Raw genomic sequence first — 15234 nt, 5'->3', positions numbered from 1 at the left:
GGCACCTCATAGTTGGTTCTCCTGCTTACCTTTTACTTGGATCAAGTATCATTTTTTATTTGATTCCATTTTTTTTAGGACGGCGCCGTCGTGCCTCAGTGGTTTTGCTCGAACTGCCAGGCCCAGTACGAGGCCGAGTCCATTGAGATGTCTTTGGTGGAAGCCCTGCAGAAGAAGTTGATGAGCTACACATTACAGGACCTGGTGAGTTAAAAATAGCCACAATAATAAAACTAGACAAAACTACTGCAATATGCCGGGAGCAATAGCTGCTAGGTGTTCACTTTTTCTTTTTTTTCATTTATTTGAGTAAAATCAGGTTAAAAAGAAACAAAATAATTACAACAGAAGTTCTACAATGGTGGTACTCAAAAGGAGCAGGTAGAAGTTCAGAGAACTTATAATAATCCTACCCCTTATTTTCCACTATTTGATTATGCATTTCTTGTAAGACAAAACCTCAAACTGAGGGAAAAACAACTCATTTACAAGTAGCAAAAAAAACACAAAAAATCAGGCATGAAATATACAATATAAGAATACAAAAAAGGAAAACAATTTGCACAAACAGGATACTCGTTTATGGTTATTTAGCTTGAAGATAACTAAGACAAATTGTGTAAATAGTATAAACGTTTGTCATTGTACAATATTAGAAAAACTGAAGACAATTGAGAAGAAGAAAAATCTCAATAGACTTATTTGTGAATACAGTAAAGAATAATAATAATAAAATAAATAATTGTCGCAAGGAACAAAAAAATTAAAATAAACACCTCTTACTCATTAGCTATGTAATTCCTCTGCATATTTCCGCATAAAGGGATTTGTATAAACCTTTTTGAATTGCCTCAAGTTGGCACAAGTTTTAATATTGGAGGCCATTCCAGAGGTGATGATGATACACATCCTTTTTAGAGTCGTTCTAAAAAGTTCATCTTTCCTCTCACGTTGTAAGTTCCTTCTCTTGTACAGAACATTTTTTTATACACTCTGGGAGAATATTTGTTTTGACTTTGAAAATAAATAAATTAGCCTTGAACTGTATTAGTGTCCCTAAATTTTAACATTTTTGATTGAAGAAACAAGTCATTTGTGTGATCACGATAGCCGGCTAAATGAAGAATCCTGATTGCTTTCTTTTGTATTGTACACAAAACGTCTGTGTTGCTCTTATATACATTTCCCCAAACTTCAACACAATATATTAAATGAGGTCAAACAAGAGCACCATATATGGTATACAGTGATTTCTTATCAAGGAGGTATTTAAATGTATTCATTAGGGCCACAATTTTTGCCAACTTTGTTCTGGCTTTTGAGATATGTGGCTTCCAGTTACACCAAGAAATGTGTACTCATAAACTCTTTCAATCGGGACATTATCATTATTATTATATTATATAATTATTATTTGAATTTGGGTTTCCGGATTTATGGGACGTTTCCCAAAGATCAGAATTTTTGTTTTTCGTATATTTAAAGACAATTTATTGATGGCAAACCAGTTTTTTAGTTTACACAATTTCAATTTTAATCTCTTCTATCAATGTTTTGCAATTCTCGCCAGAGCATAATATTGTTGTATCATCTGCAAATAGGTCAAACTTGAGTTTTTTTTTTTTTTGACTAAATACAGGTCATTGATGTAAAGTAGGAACAATTTGGGGCCCAGAACGGATCCCTGTGGAACTCCACATATTATATTTTCACACATGGACCTGTGCTGCCCCAACTGGACATACTGTTTCCTATTTGTTAAATAGGACTTTATCCAGTTAAAAGCAATACCTCTGATCCCATATTTTTGTATCTTTTTTAGAAGTATTTCATGATCCATAGTATCTAAGGCTTTCTTTGAGTCTATGAAGATTCCAACAGATTTTTTTTAATCAATATTATCTGTAATTTCTTCTATAAGTTCCATCAGCGCGTGATCTATTTTTCCGAAATCCGTGTTGCCTATCGTTTAGTATATTATGTGCATCAATGAATTTATCTATTCTATTTGTGTAGAGCTTTTCTAATATTTTAGAGAATTGAGGCAAGATTATTCAGCACATCAATGATTTCATTTTCATTTGTTGCATCAAGTGACATGGTATTATGATGTATGGAAACCCCATTACATATGGGTTCTGAACCTGAGACAGTCAATGTAGAAGCTCATTTCGGACCAATGTTTATAAAATACGTATTAAACTCATTTACAATGTCTTGCATATTTTTTCTACCATCATTTACAAAAGCATCTGGAATTGAACTGGCATTGGGTCCTTTTCGTATCACTGCGTTTATGGTACTCCATAGGCCTTTAATGCCCTTTAAACTTCCAAGTCCCTCTGGATAGTGAAGAAGAATAAAATATTTGTCCTCTTTGCGTGTTCCAAAACTTGAAGACAGATTTAATGTAAGAAAAAACACCTTTGCAAAAATTATTTTAATCTAACAGAGATCTCTGGACATCATGACATGCTCCAAACATCACATAACAGGTGGAATTTCAGAGTGCCGAATGTGTCTCTTCCGCGTGTAAAATGGCTTCTTATAGTTAAAACCGACCGCCTCGCTTTCATTTGTAGACAAAACATACTCTCTGGGTACTTTTCCGTGAGCGATGGCGAAAACAGAGTCAGGGGTGCGTGTTCGAAACCGATTCTGTTCTCAAGGACCAAGTGTGTTTTCCCACAGAGAAGGAACTTCTAGACCAAATAATATGTCCCAGCTTAAGGTCAAATTATACTGAGTTCAACACTACTTGCTTTACACGTCTATAAAACCTTTCAACATGGTTAATATAAAGAATTAAGATGTTAATAATGTCTAACAATAGAAAAATGTAGGAATCAATATGACAGCTTAAGAAGGAGAATCAATAGGTGGTTAACGGTCTGCTTTCAACATCTTGTCACTGATTGTGTTTCAATCAGTCATCTTTGTATGTGAGCTCTGTTTGTATGTGTGTGTGTGTGTAATTTTTAGGTTTGTACTAAATGTAAAGGGGTGAAGGAAGCAAACATGCCTCTCTACTGCAAATGTGCTGGAGACTTTGAACTCACTTTCCCAGCTAAGGTATGCATGCGTTCCATTAAATGCTTCCAATATGTGTGTTTTGTTTATTTATTTAATTTTATTGACATATTCTCTCTTTCCCTCCAAAGAACTTTTCAGAGCAGGTCTCAGTGTTTCGGAACATCGCATCGCACTACAACATGAGATTTCTGGAGGAGACCATTGACTGGTTGATGGCGATGAGTCCACAGATGAGCCTGAGTGCTTCTTAAAGCCACAGCTGAGGTTCATCGCTGTCATGTTAGAACAACTGTTGGTGATTTGTTGCTCGGGTGTGTGTTCATTGTGTACGCTGCTGTTGTCTGTTATGTGCGCTGTAGATATGCTCGAACTCTCATTGGTGGGAGTTTCGAAATAATGTATGCATACACATTCAAATGTTGACTGTCAATAAAATATTTTTTACGGTGTTATATGTTCCATGCATGCAGTTGTCAAGTCTATTTGAAAGTAGTACATCCTCTGTTGACAATCTGTGCAAATGCTATCGGCCGCCGTCACGAGTACCGATACCTTGAAATAAGGCCGGAATCGGTCCAATAGCGATACCTAGTAGCCGTACTCAACTCAGCCCTACTAAAAATGATGAATTTAAACAGCATTTTTGGTACAGAATAATATTGTTGTAAATATTGACTCCCCATATTCACACATGAGGGCAGCACGGTGGCTGACTGGTTAGCACGTCCGCCTCCCAGTGCAGAGGACGTGAGATCGAGTCCGGGCTTCGGCCTTCCTGGGTGGAGTTTGCATGTTCTCCCCGTGCTTGCGTGGGTTTTCACCGGGTACTCCGGTTTCCTCCCACATTCCAAAAACATGCATGGCAGGTTAATTGAACACTCCAAATTGTCCCTAGGTGTGAATGTGAGTGTGGTTGTTCGTCTCTGTGTGCCCTGCGATTGGCTGGCAACCAGTTCAGGGTGTACCCCGCCTACTGCCCGAAGCCAGCTGGGATAGGCTCCAGCACCCCCGCGACCCTTGTGAGGAAAAAGCGGCCAAGAAAATGGATGGATTCACACATGAGCCACAGCAAGCGATCTTACCATTTCTAAAACAAATGCAGTGGTAAGAAAGCAGTATTAGCTTGTCCCTACTGGCTAATCACACACACACACACGCTATATGTTTATGTCCCCACATTTCACTCATGTTTATCAATTATTTTACATAAACCCACAAAGATTGCTGAATTTCTTCCCAACTGAAATGATCCTTCACCCACCATGGCAGAAATGGATCGATTACTCTTCGGTTTTCTCCGCTGGCCGAGATCCAGATGGGTTTAGAAAACCTCCGAATCTTGTTAGAGGCATTTTATGGGAAGTGACTGACTTATTGGATTACTGCTCATTGCTCATCTTCCTGGTGCTCCTAGAATCTCGCTCTCATTACACATTGTGCACCTACAGCTGTGTCCAATGCATGCGGTGGATGTTGTATGTGTTATGTTTGTCTTGCGCTTTTAAAAAAGAAAAAAAAGTTGACATTTCAACAGCATTTAATAAAATGACTGATGATGCACCTCCAGCAGCTTGGAAGTCCTGAGAGGACGTGAAATGCGGTTATGGCCGCCGAAAATGATGAGGTTTACACAATGATGATGTCACAGTGGCACACCATCCGACAAGTCTGAGTGGTACGAACTGAAGCTGGTGATGTAAAGCAGTTGTGGAGGAATGGAATCATTGATCGGCTCATCTATGACCTGGAGAGGGAAATAGACACCGTTTTACTAAAAGTTATGAAGTGAGAGTAGTTTAATTAACCAATACTTACTTCATCAAACTTGCTGTCGCTGTAAACTTCGTCCTTGTCGATAAAAGTCAGCATGATCCAGTCACAGATTATGGTACACTATTGGTAAGAGTGAGATGGAAGTTGTGTCAGAAAACGTTTTTTCATTTGGACAAATGAGGATGGATGGGATAACTAACTCACAATTCCCACCGAAGTCAGAGCGGTCACGGTACTGATGATGGTTGGGATTGGGCTAAATTTACCTGCCTGCAAAGAATTAACATTGTAATCATGCAGAAAGTCAGAAATAGCTGTCGATTCTTATAAAGCCTCTGCTTACTTGTCCATGAACAATGACATCCAAACGAATGCCATAGGCCTTGATAAGTGTCCGAGATTCGATCCCATTCTTTTGGTAGTATTTGGCAAACCTAGTGATGAACATTATTGCGGTTAAAACAGACAATAAACTCAGTTTTAAGATTTTATCCTACCTGTGAAATTCACCTGCAATAGTAACCCGAGTTGGCTTGATCCTTTTTGAGGTCAAGACGCCGAAAGGAATATTTGGGTTTACAACGGGAAGGATCCAGGTCCAGGTCACAGTCCCAATTAATAAAAACACCGATCACCCCTCCCTGAGGAGTCACCATAAAATAATGTATTTAGAGGTGCTATCGGTATAAAGGTGCATATTTATTATGTTTATGGACAAATTACACAATCTATTGAGATTATATTGACCTACTGGCTCATTTCATCTAGTGAGCTCAATGCTACCAAAAACAAATAGCGTGACTCTAACATCAACTCTACAATGCAAATATCCTCCGTGATCCGATTCATCATCATTTAACATCAATCTTGTAACACAAACTATAGCTACTAACCGTGCTGCAGAGCTCACTAAAATTCTCCCGGGCTTGATGTGCAATGTAGCCCAGTCGGAAGTTGGGACAGTAGGGCTCCTTCTCCTCATCATATTGACATTTGTTCAGGTATTTGTGCATGTTGCGCCTGTTTGAAGCCCCCTTAATATTGCCCATGCTAAGGAGAAAAACAATCATGAGTTAGGATTTTATGTGTGACCTTGCATGCGTATGTGAGTGGACACGTACCTCACCGCTCCAAACTTTGGGAACGATATGTAGTTTCGGATGAATACAGTGAAATTGATGGCCTCCACCAAAGGCGGCTCTCTGTAACCATTAGACACTCTGGTTCATTCAAGCGAGTTCAATACAACATATTACAACACTGAGTTGTTTTAGGTTAAGTATAATTTGCACAATTATTATTATTTTTTGCCCTTTATTGGGCAGGGTATCATTTTTAGCAACTTCAAGTGTGAAATTAAATTGTTTATTTTACATTTACTTGCAAGATGTTATTTAAAAGAAGCAAAATACTTTCTTCATGAGATTGTTGAATGTAGCCATAAAGCTTAAAAACTTGAAAGCTTGTCATAACCATAACAACCACAAAGTAGTCCACTGGGAATCCCCTTAGTTGTCTATAGTATGCTACGTTTTTCAACAAAATAATCAATAATTCGTTTCAACAAGTAAGTCGTCTTTTAAATGACAACGAATGTATGAGGGAACGACACTGTAGAAATTAAACCAAATTTAAGACACTGTAACCATTTTTGCCCATGATAACATGAAAAGTAAGCTACTGTAGTAAGCTAAGGAAGCTAAGTTGCTAAGTAAGTACGTTACTACTTCATCGCTTTTAGAACAAAAAGGGGTTAGAGTCAAGGTTATTTTAATTAACTAAAACTAACGGGGAAAAAACTTTTTAAAAAATTTAACAAAACATTTCGTTAAAACAAAATAAAATAAAAACGAAAATGCTTTTTAAAAAACGAAAACTAACTGAAACTTCATTTTATGTTTACAAAACTAACTAAAACTAACAATAATTATAGTAAAAATGGTCCTTCGTTTTAGTCTTTGGTAATTGATTTAATGCATGAGCCTTTGGGGATGATTTTAAATGTGATTTTAAGTAGATTTATTTTTATATTAACTGGAAGAAGGACGTTAATTGAAAGTGTGTCACACAAAAGTGACGTCATCTAGCAGCAGCCAATAGAAAAGCACCTTCAGATGACGTTGCTCCAATGGTGTTTTTGTTTTTTTAAATATTGTGCACAATACACATGAAAAAAATATTTTAAAAAATTAACTAATACTGAAACTAACTTAAACTAAACTAAAACTAAACATTTATAACAAAAAATATGTTTTTTAAAAAGTAACAGAACCACCTTGAAAACTAATTAAAACTAACTAAATTTAAAAAACAAAATTCAAAAACGAAATAAAAACTAACTAAAATGAAAAATTCCCAAACTATAATAATCCTGGTTGGAGTCTTGTCCGTACTGTATGTTATTTGGTAAACCTTGGCCTTGTTTACCTCTGGACCGCATACTCTTCGATAGGACACCAGGTTTGGATCTCACAGGTTTTGAAGGTGCGGTTGTAGTATTGAATACATCTACCAGTCCTCCTGCCTATCAAACAGAATCAATGAAGGAAAGGTTTGCGAAAATACTAACTAATCATGAAAAACATTTTGTGAGCACAGCAGTAGAAACCATACCATGGCCATTAAAGTCGACCTGTCCTTGGACGCAGTCTGAGTCTCTTGAGCAGTTGGCATTTGCAACACCAAAATACTAGAGACAAATACTGACAATTATTCATGACGTACATTAAAATGGAAGACAACCCAAAAAATTTCAATATTGCGTATGTGCCCCCACTAGTCAAAAGGGATTCCGATTAATATTGTGTTTGTGGAATATGAGTTAAGCAGCAAAATCCACCTGTTTTTATCCATCTCAGTTGGCGGCCATTTTGCTGCTTTCAAGTGAAAATGACATCACAGTTGCTCAGGGCTCAGGTAAGGACCAATCACGACTCAGCTTGCAAACATCACATGACCAAACTCAGAAAACAGGTGAACCATGATTGGTCATTACCTGAGCCCTGAGCAACTCTGATGTCATTTTCACTCGACATCAAGTGGCAAAATGGCCGCCAACTGAGACGGATAAAAACGGGTGGATTATGCTGCTTAACTCATGTTCCACAAACACAATAGTAATTAGAATGCCATGCTTCGACTAGTGAAGGTACATTGAACATATTAAAGAATATTTTGGGGTTTACTTAATACATGCATACAATTTAATGCTATTTCATTTATTGACTTGACTTGACTTAAGGACTTTTACCTCAGCACAGGTTCCTTGCTTCTGGTCGTATGTGACTTCACGTCTCAAAATTGTTGTAATGACATCCCCGCCCTGCGAGAGGGCACGATAACACTCGTCAAAACACTTTTCCTCCATGAAGGGAAGATGCATAATATGCAACATAATGCAAAGTTGAGTGACAGCTTCTTCACCTCTGATGGTCGAACATATTCCACAGTATCCAAGATTTGATCTCCACGGACTGCTGAGCCTTTCATGCGAGTGTAAACTGAGCTCTCAGGACGTGTTTCACTTTCTTGGTACGCTTTCTGACTTATGAAGACGTACCTTGAGAGCACAAAAACACAGATGAAGGATACAAAGCTGAATAATACCATATAATATTTTAACTGAATATTTGTGGCAGCAATATTCTGACTTATTACCTTTTTGACCAAACAAGTACAGCATGCATATAACAGTAAGATAAAACATCTTAAAAATACAATAAACATTCATGCATTCAAATATACAATCTTACCAGACAAAGTAGGTGATGACAACAAACTGAACTGCTCTGTATATGACTCCAAGAGTTAGATTCTTAACCACCATGATTTTGGGGGTTTCATAGTCCCAGAAACCAAGAAAATAGTCTTTTAAACACGCACTCAGTCCCATGTTTAATTTATATAATATGCTATTCTAAAATATCCTGTCTTGTTTCAGAACCTTGCAGTTCCTAAAATTTTATCTCACTCTAACCATGCAGGTTCAATTATTTCTTTGCTTTCAGCCTCTCTGCCCGATGTCCAGTGCGCATCTCCTTCACACGTTACTGTACTTGCCCCAACCAGAGAGAAGACAAGAGGGTGGAGTTGAGATGAAGTCTTGCCCTTTATTATGATATTTATCATGATAGCCTTTGCATGTTTATGACATCTGGCCATCTGGGGCTATTTAGCATACATTAATTAGTCTTTATTAAATCAAATTACACTAATAGTCTGTGTTATGGAAATGTGATTACACTGCTATTCAACAATCAATTCAACATGTAATGTACTCACAATTCCTCAATGCATTGGTATATGAAGACTTACTTGTCATTATTACACAGTATTATTAAACAAGACATATTCAGTTGCTGTAGCAAATTAATCAGTCTTCACTATTTACATAAGGTCTGACAAATACAAAAATTATACACATCACATCGAACATATGCTCAACTGCATATAAAATATGCTGTACTTTATATTATTATTACTATTATTATTATTATTATTATTATTATTATTATTATTATTATTATTATTATTATTATTATTGGGCAGCTCAAAAATTATTGCTGCACTATTACATATATCTATTCAATGGTCATACTCATGACTATTTTATTAATTAATAACTGTACTGTTACAGAAATATTACATTATTACACTATTACATGAGTAGCTTTCATAATATACGATTAGACGCTTGAATTGTCAAATGCCCAGTGTTGTTTGTAATTGTATATTTGTTGAAAAAAAAAAGGTTATTTTTGTTTCGTTTTTTTAAAAACAGTGTCATTATTTTAATTATTAGCGGTAGCGCAGCAGTGTTTGTCAAGATGTTATTTTTATACAGGCAGATAAACGGGCAGCCCAGGGTCCTGAAGTCTCCTTCTCTGTGCATGCCATTACACGTGCATGGGTTGCTTCTTGTGGTAGTTCTCGTTGCAATCACACTTTTTACGACAAATATACCATTTTACATCTTTGCGGACTACACTTTTGTAAATGGGAGGCCTACAAAAGAAGAAGGTAAATGTCGCCGGTACCGTCATGCCAAACATTTGACAGTGTTGACAACGTGGGAGCTAGCTAGCTACTAGCTAGCGCTGGAGCTAGTACCGTAGTTTGTTTTTCTTCGCTGGTGGAGTTCAGTAAAATGATTAAAATATTTTTTGTAAAGGTTTAATCAACTTGTACACTAGGTTAAGGCATGTGATGATGTGTGTTTGGGTATGTTTTGCAGTATGAGAGTGGCTCTGCTACAAACTATATCACCAGAAACAAAGCCCGCAAGAGGTTACAACTAAGCCTCCCAGATTTCAGGTAAATTCATATAGGTACTGCTTATGTCATCACTTTGACTTGTCTTTAACACGTCATTTGTTTGGATTTTCAGACGACTATGCATTCTCAAAGGCATTTACCCTCACGAACCCAAGCACAAGAAGAAAGTGAACAAGGGATCCACAGCCCCGAGGACATTTTACCTGCTCAAAGACATTCGCTTTCTTCTGCATGAGCCAATCGTTGGCAAATTCAGAGAGTACAAGGTACTGTACAATATCTAAACACTTACATTTCCTGTCTTTGTATATGTTATTTTGACTGCCCTTTAATCATATCTGTTCTTTCTTTGCAAAGATATTTGTTCGCAAACTTAAGAAAGCTTATGCAAAAACAGAATATTCTGCAGTGGAAAGGCTAAAGGACAACAAGCCAACATATAAATTGGACCACATTGTTAAAGAAAGGTAAGAAGTTTGACAGTGTGACCCATACTTTAGCTATGTAATGTTATCAGTATGAAGTCAAAGTAACACAAATTTTATCCACCTACAGCCAACAACTTATTTTTCTTTGCGTTATGTTTTAGGTATCCCACGTTCATTGATGCTCTCCGGGATATTGAAGATGCACTTTGTATGTGCTTCCTCTTCTCCACATTCGCTCGAACAGGAAAATGTCACGTGCAAACCATCCAGCTCTGTCGACGCCTCACTGTTGAGTGGATGAACTACGTGATCGCCTCTCGTGCCCTCAAAAAGGTACCAGCTTAAACTCAGAAAAAGTTTGTTCAGCTAAAATAATAAAGCACATTTGTGAATGTCGTTTGTTTGATTCTCTGCAGGTTTTCATCTCTATCAAGGGAATATATTACCAGGTTGAGGTGATGGGGCAGCTAATTACATGGCTGGTGCCGTATCAATTCTCCCATGATGTAAGTGCACATTAATGAAAAGCAGCATAGTTTGTAATGATTTTGCAATTACCGAGCAAGCATTCGAGAAGACCAAAAATAATGTTGCATTGTTTGATACAGTTTGCCTCAAACGCTTTGATCCTTTTTGTTTTGCTCTTTTAGCACCCTACAGATGTCGACTACAGAGTCATGGCAACTTTCACCGAGTTCTACACAACTCTCTTGGGCTTCATCAACTTCCGACTCTACCATTCCCTCAATTTGGTTTACCCACCAAAGGTAGAATTAAGTTTAAGGCTTAATAAAGTATGCAACAATGTTTGAGTGTTGCCATGTTATGTGTTTTTTTTTTTTAGAGCAAATAATTTTAAAAGGATCTCAAATCACACATTTAACTAGAGTATGCGGTTTATGTTTTCTTCCTAGATTGACAGTAAAGCAGAGCAGGAGCTAAAGGACAATGATGAGGAGGATTATGCCTTGGATTCAGAAAGCTACTTGGAGGTGAATATCAGTCAACTGTGTTTAACTCTTTGACTCCCAAAAACGTTAAATAACGTTTAGTAAAATCCTATGGAGGAGTGCCAAAGACGTTAAAAGACGTTTGTTTCAAAACAGGTTAAACTAACCATTTTCTATTGTTGATTACTCAAAAACGGAAAAGGGTAGAAACAAACTTTTTCTTCTGATGAAAGATGAGAGTCCAATCTTTCATTTGGTAGTATGTGTGTTTCCATAGTCCAAACACATCATTTTCTGTGGCCCTTAAAAGATCAGTCAAAATGCTTAAATCGGCTGGCACCCACGGCATCCCTTTTCTGAAAACGTCTGGCAGTCAAAGAGTTAAAAAAAGGTCTTTGAATGTCTATTTGGTGTGCTTGTAAATATTGATTGTGGATTTTCTTCCGTGCAGAAACTCTCCGCTTTGTGTGCAAGTCTGACCCGGGTGGTTTCTGCTGCGGAGGAAGAAGAAGCGCAACTGGACCACTTTCCTGCTGACGAGGTAAAAAGCAAAAGGCTGAAAACACGATTGACTGCTTCAAGTGTTTATGTATACACACAGAGGCCTACATAAACTTTTGTGGTCTAGTTCCGAGCGGAGAATCTGCTCTTATTGTTTGTCGAGCTTTCTTTTCTTAATACTTTTCAAGAGGAAAAAATTAAAATGAATGACTTGCCAAATGCAGTGTTCCCTCGCTAGAACATGGTTCTTCTTTCGCAGCCTCAGTGTTTCACGGATTTTCATTTGCGACCATAACTTTATGTATCACAGGTTTACCTGTGAATTTGGTTGTTTTCTTATTGTTTTTCAGAGCTCAGTGTTATTCATTCGGCTGCCTTTCTGAGTCAACATCTCATCATTATCGCTCGCTCTCTCTTTTGTTTTTGCTGTCATTATTGCTGCCATTAGATATGAAGAAATCAAGTGTGAGTAGATGAAGTAATTGGTCTCTGAGGGCATACGTGAGAGGGCCATAAATGCCAAAGCATATGGAGGTGTGAAACGGGGGAATACGGTCCCGTGTTTGGTTGCCAGGGTTGAGCTCGAAACTCACCCATGGAAGTTGTAGTTGCAATTCGAGGGAACAACCAAGTCGTCTTTTCCTTTCAGCTGAATGTTTTTCAGAGGTTGCCAAAGTGTCCTCCAGTCTGCATCTTCTGCTCTAATTTCAGCTATTTGCTAGTCTTCCCTCACCTCGTACCCGGCCCACCCATTTCCAGCATCATTATGCGATTATATTACTGTCGCGCTTCCCCACATGTCCAAATGGCCTGCGTTGAGGAGACTTGACCTGAAGTTCAGCACATTGCCATAATTCTGTACGATAAATTGTTTTGCTGCTTCCTCTTATAGTATTGTCTCTTTAAATCAATTAGAACTTTTTTGATGACTGGCTTAAAATTATTATTATTTTTTTTTTAACAACGTTCCTTGTAGGAAGAAATGTCAACGTTGGAAGAAAGCGAAAAGGAGCGCAAGCAACAGGAAGCCCAGAAAAAGATGTTTGAGGGCTTAAAGTTTTTCCTCAACAGAGAAGTCCCCAGAGAGTCTCTGGCTTTTGTCATCAGGTGAGTTGGAACAACTGCACTTCAAACACAATGACCTGAAACGCTAATGTACTCCCGCCACATTGACGACTTCCATTCTGGGTATCAACATTGACAGGTGCTTTGGTGGCGAGGTGTCTTGGGACAGGACTGTCTGCATTGGGAGGACGTATGATGAGACCGATGAAACCATCACACATCAGATTGTTGACAGACCCAGTGTTGGCACACAGTACATCAACAGGTAAAGTTGGAGAATTTGTTGGAGATGTATCCATTTCTATATCTCTTCAGTGATGAAAGCTTCATAAAATTCCTTGTGTTGCCATTTCAGGTACTACATCCAGCCCCAGTGGGTGTACGACTGTGTCAATGCCAAAATGGTCCTTCCTGTGGAGGACTACTTCATCGGTGTCAATCTTCCACCTCACTTGTCTCCATTTGTGGATGAGAAGGAGGGAGACTATGTTCCTCCTGAGAAATTGAAGATAATGGCCTTGCAAAAGGGAGAGAAGTCTGGTAGGGCCTTTATTGTCAAAGCTGGAACTAGGATGATTTAAAAACATGGGTGCTGAATATGGTGGTATTTGTGCCTCATTACTTTTTTTTTTTTTTTAATTAACAACACAGCCCAGCAAAATGATGATGATGATGAGGAGGAGGAAGAAGAGAGTGCAGATGAGGATGATGATGATGAAGAGGAAAAGGTACAAGAGAATAAGCTCAAGAAGATGGAGGAGCGACGATCCCATGCCAAGGTTTGACACACGAGTCATCGCCATCATCTTCATCATCATCATCATCCCTCACCCGATACTTTATAGGCAATTCAAAAATGGACTTGATGATTTCAGGTCAAAGTGACTCCCGGTAAATTGAAAGTGGATAATCCAGCGCAACGGGAGCAGCAGGAAAAAGCCGAGGAGAAGCGACTGGCCATCATGATGATGAAGAAAAAGGACAAGTACCTCTATGACAAGATCATGTTTGGAAAAAAGAGAAAAGTCCGAGAGGTTTGTCCCGTTTCTTATGGATTCAATATGGATTCCCATCCTGATAAGTCCGTTTGCACTGATAAGTCTCACGTTTATAACATACAATACGTTATTTACATTCTTATCGTTGCCGTGTGGGAATGTTAAACACTTCCGCAAACGTGTTTCAAAAAGAATGTGCAGGCCATGTGACCTCTGAGTCAACTCTTTGCCAGAACTGCATTTGTGCTTATCGGGCTCTGTTTGTCGTCTCTCACAGGCTAACAAGCTCGCCGCGAAGAGGAAAGCTCACGATGACAACGAAAAGGCCAAGAAGAAAAAGGCCCGGAAATGAATTATATTATGATTGTATTTAATGTCAATATGTTGAGTGCTGCGAGCTCACATGCTATTCAAGTCCTTCTGCGTGAGTCATAAGTGTGTGGATGCATCAATATTTGCATAATTAGCTTTTGGAGCATAATGATAATTTAGTGACTGTTATCATTTTGTTCACGCACATGTTTCTCCACACCGATTTAACCTGTGGACCGTATTAGCAACACAAAGCAATTTCTTATGATCATGCAACAATAATTCAATAAAATTATATATTTCTTCACACATCACATGTGTGTCTGGTCCACATCTGTGAGGTTGCAGTCCGACACACTTCCCCTTGAGATGTTCCTGTTGTGGTTCTGGTGCCCACCCCCCTCCCCCCATTCAGTTCGATGTGCGTCCTCTTCACCCCAATCTGCATTCCACGCAAGCCCACCCAGTTCGGGTCTCAGCCTGGCACTATGGGTGCCTGAAGGAGCACGATGGGTGCCCAACAAAAGAAGCAGTGTCGAGCCGGCGCGTCTTACACAAATCGAGCCAGAATGTTTATGCGCCGACTCGGTCAGATATTTTTGCAAACACACACGCAACCAAATAAAAATTAGCTGTAAGATGTAACTATTCATTCCCTGGTCACAGTATTAGGTCCAATGCGAGAGCTCTATCAATAAATTCAGTTTGGATTGAATCCAAATTTAAGTCGGTTTGTTTAAATGTTAGCGAACTTTACTACTGGTCCAAAGTACTGTAGTCCTCCGGTTGTGTTTGTTTCTTAAGAAATGTTCATGGGTCAATGTGACCTGTTCTGTTTGTTCGTCCAAAAATATCAAATAATGCAATGCTTTTAACACTTGGGGGAGAAAAAAAAATGGA

The 15234-nt window shown here is 38.4% G+C and overlaps 3 protein-coding genes across 3 annotated transcripts in view; 2 read left to right on the top strand and 1 right to left on the bottom strand.

The window, feature by feature from the left end:
* pole (polymerase (DNA directed), epsilon) overlaps window positions 1–3482 on the top strand; it is a 28444-nt gene extending 24962 nt beyond the window's left edge. The window contains exons 46-48 of the mRNA XM_077562563.1: window positions 79–204; window positions 2983–3072; window positions 3162–3482. Coding sequence (XP_077418689.1) covers window positions 79–204; window positions 2983–3072; window positions 3162–3284 — 339 coding nt within the window. The 3' untranslated portion in view covers window positions 3285–3482. The remainder of the gene's footprint in view (window positions 1–78; window positions 205–2982; window positions 3073–3161) is intronic.
* A 1183-nt stretch (window positions 3483–4665) lies between these two features.
* On the bottom strand, window positions 4666–8698 carry p2rx2 (purinergic receptor P2X, ligand-gated ion channel, 2). The gene is made up of 12 exons (XM_077561891.1): window positions 8559–8698; window positions 8230–8365; window positions 8057–8128; window positions 7420–7495; window positions 7234–7330; window positions 5922–6008; window positions 5700–5856; window positions 5317–5447; window positions 5150–5240; window positions 5011–5076; window positions 4849–4926; window positions 4666–4777 (listed from the first exon to the last, which is right to left on the bottom strand). The coding sequence occupies exons 1-12, from the start codon at window positions 8696–8698 to the stop codon at window positions 4676–4678; spliced, it is 1233 nt and encodes a 410-aa protein (XP_077418017.1). The 3' UTR covers window positions 4666–4675.
* Window positions 8699–9664: 966 nt separating this feature from the next.
* On the top strand, window positions 9665–14648 carry pes (pescadillo). The gene is made up of 15 exons (XM_077562008.1): window positions 9665–9825; window positions 10040–10119; window positions 10193–10346; window positions 10438–10547; window positions 10670–10841; window positions 10925–11014; window positions 11159–11275; window positions 11423–11500; window positions 11910–11999; window positions 12936–13066; window positions 13164–13289; window positions 13380–13564; window positions 13676–13803; window positions 13900–14058; window positions 14300–14648. Exons 1-15 carry the CDS (start codon window positions 9802–9804, stop codon window positions 14372–14374), a joined length of 1719 nt encoding a protein of 572 aa, XP_077418134.1. The 5' UTR covers window positions 9665–9801; the 3' UTR covers window positions 14375–14648.
* The last annotated feature ends 586 nt before the right edge of the window (window positions 14649–15234 follow it).

This window comes from Vanacampus margaritifer, chromosome 3 (genome assembly GCF_051991255.1).
Source record: "Vanacampus margaritifer isolate UIUO_Vmar chromosome 3, RoL_Vmar_1.0, whole genome shotgun sequence".
Lineage (NCBI taxonomy): Eukaryota > Metazoa > Chordata > Actinopteri > Syngnathiformes > Syngnathidae > Vanacampus > Vanacampus margaritifer.
Note: the sequence above shows the minus strand (reverse complement) of the source record. Positions and strands in the feature narration are given on the sequence as shown.

What these genes read in the sequence shown, in the direction of transcription:
- p2rx2 (XM_077561891.1), bottom strand. Translation starts at nt 8,698, where the DNA reads ATGGGACTGAGTGCGTGTTTAAAAGACTATTTTCTTGGTTTCTGGGAC. An exon ending in AGCAAGGAACCTGTGCTGAG is followed by an intron (nt 7,496 to 8,056) that starts GTAAAAGTCCTT and finishes ATTTGTCTCTAG; the next exon opens with TATTTTGGTGTTGCAAATGC. An exon ending in GGTCGACTTTAATGGCCATG is followed by an intron (nt 7,331 to 7,419) that starts GTATGGTTTCTA and finishes TCTGTTTGATAG; the next exon opens with GCAGGAGGACTGGTAGATGT.
- pes (XM_077562008.1), top strand. Translation starts at nt 9,802, where the DNA reads ATGGGAGGCCTACAAAAGAAGAAG. An exon ending in CTAAGCCTCCCAGATTTCAG is followed by an intron (nt 10,120 to 10,192) that starts GTAAATTCATAT and finishes TTGGATTTTCAG; the next exon opens with ACGACTATGCATTCTCAAAG. An exon ending in GACCACATTGTTAAAGAAAG is followed by an intron (nt 10,548 to 10,669) that starts GTAAGAAGTTTG and finishes GTTATGTTTTAG; the next exon opens with GTATCCCACGTTCATTGATG.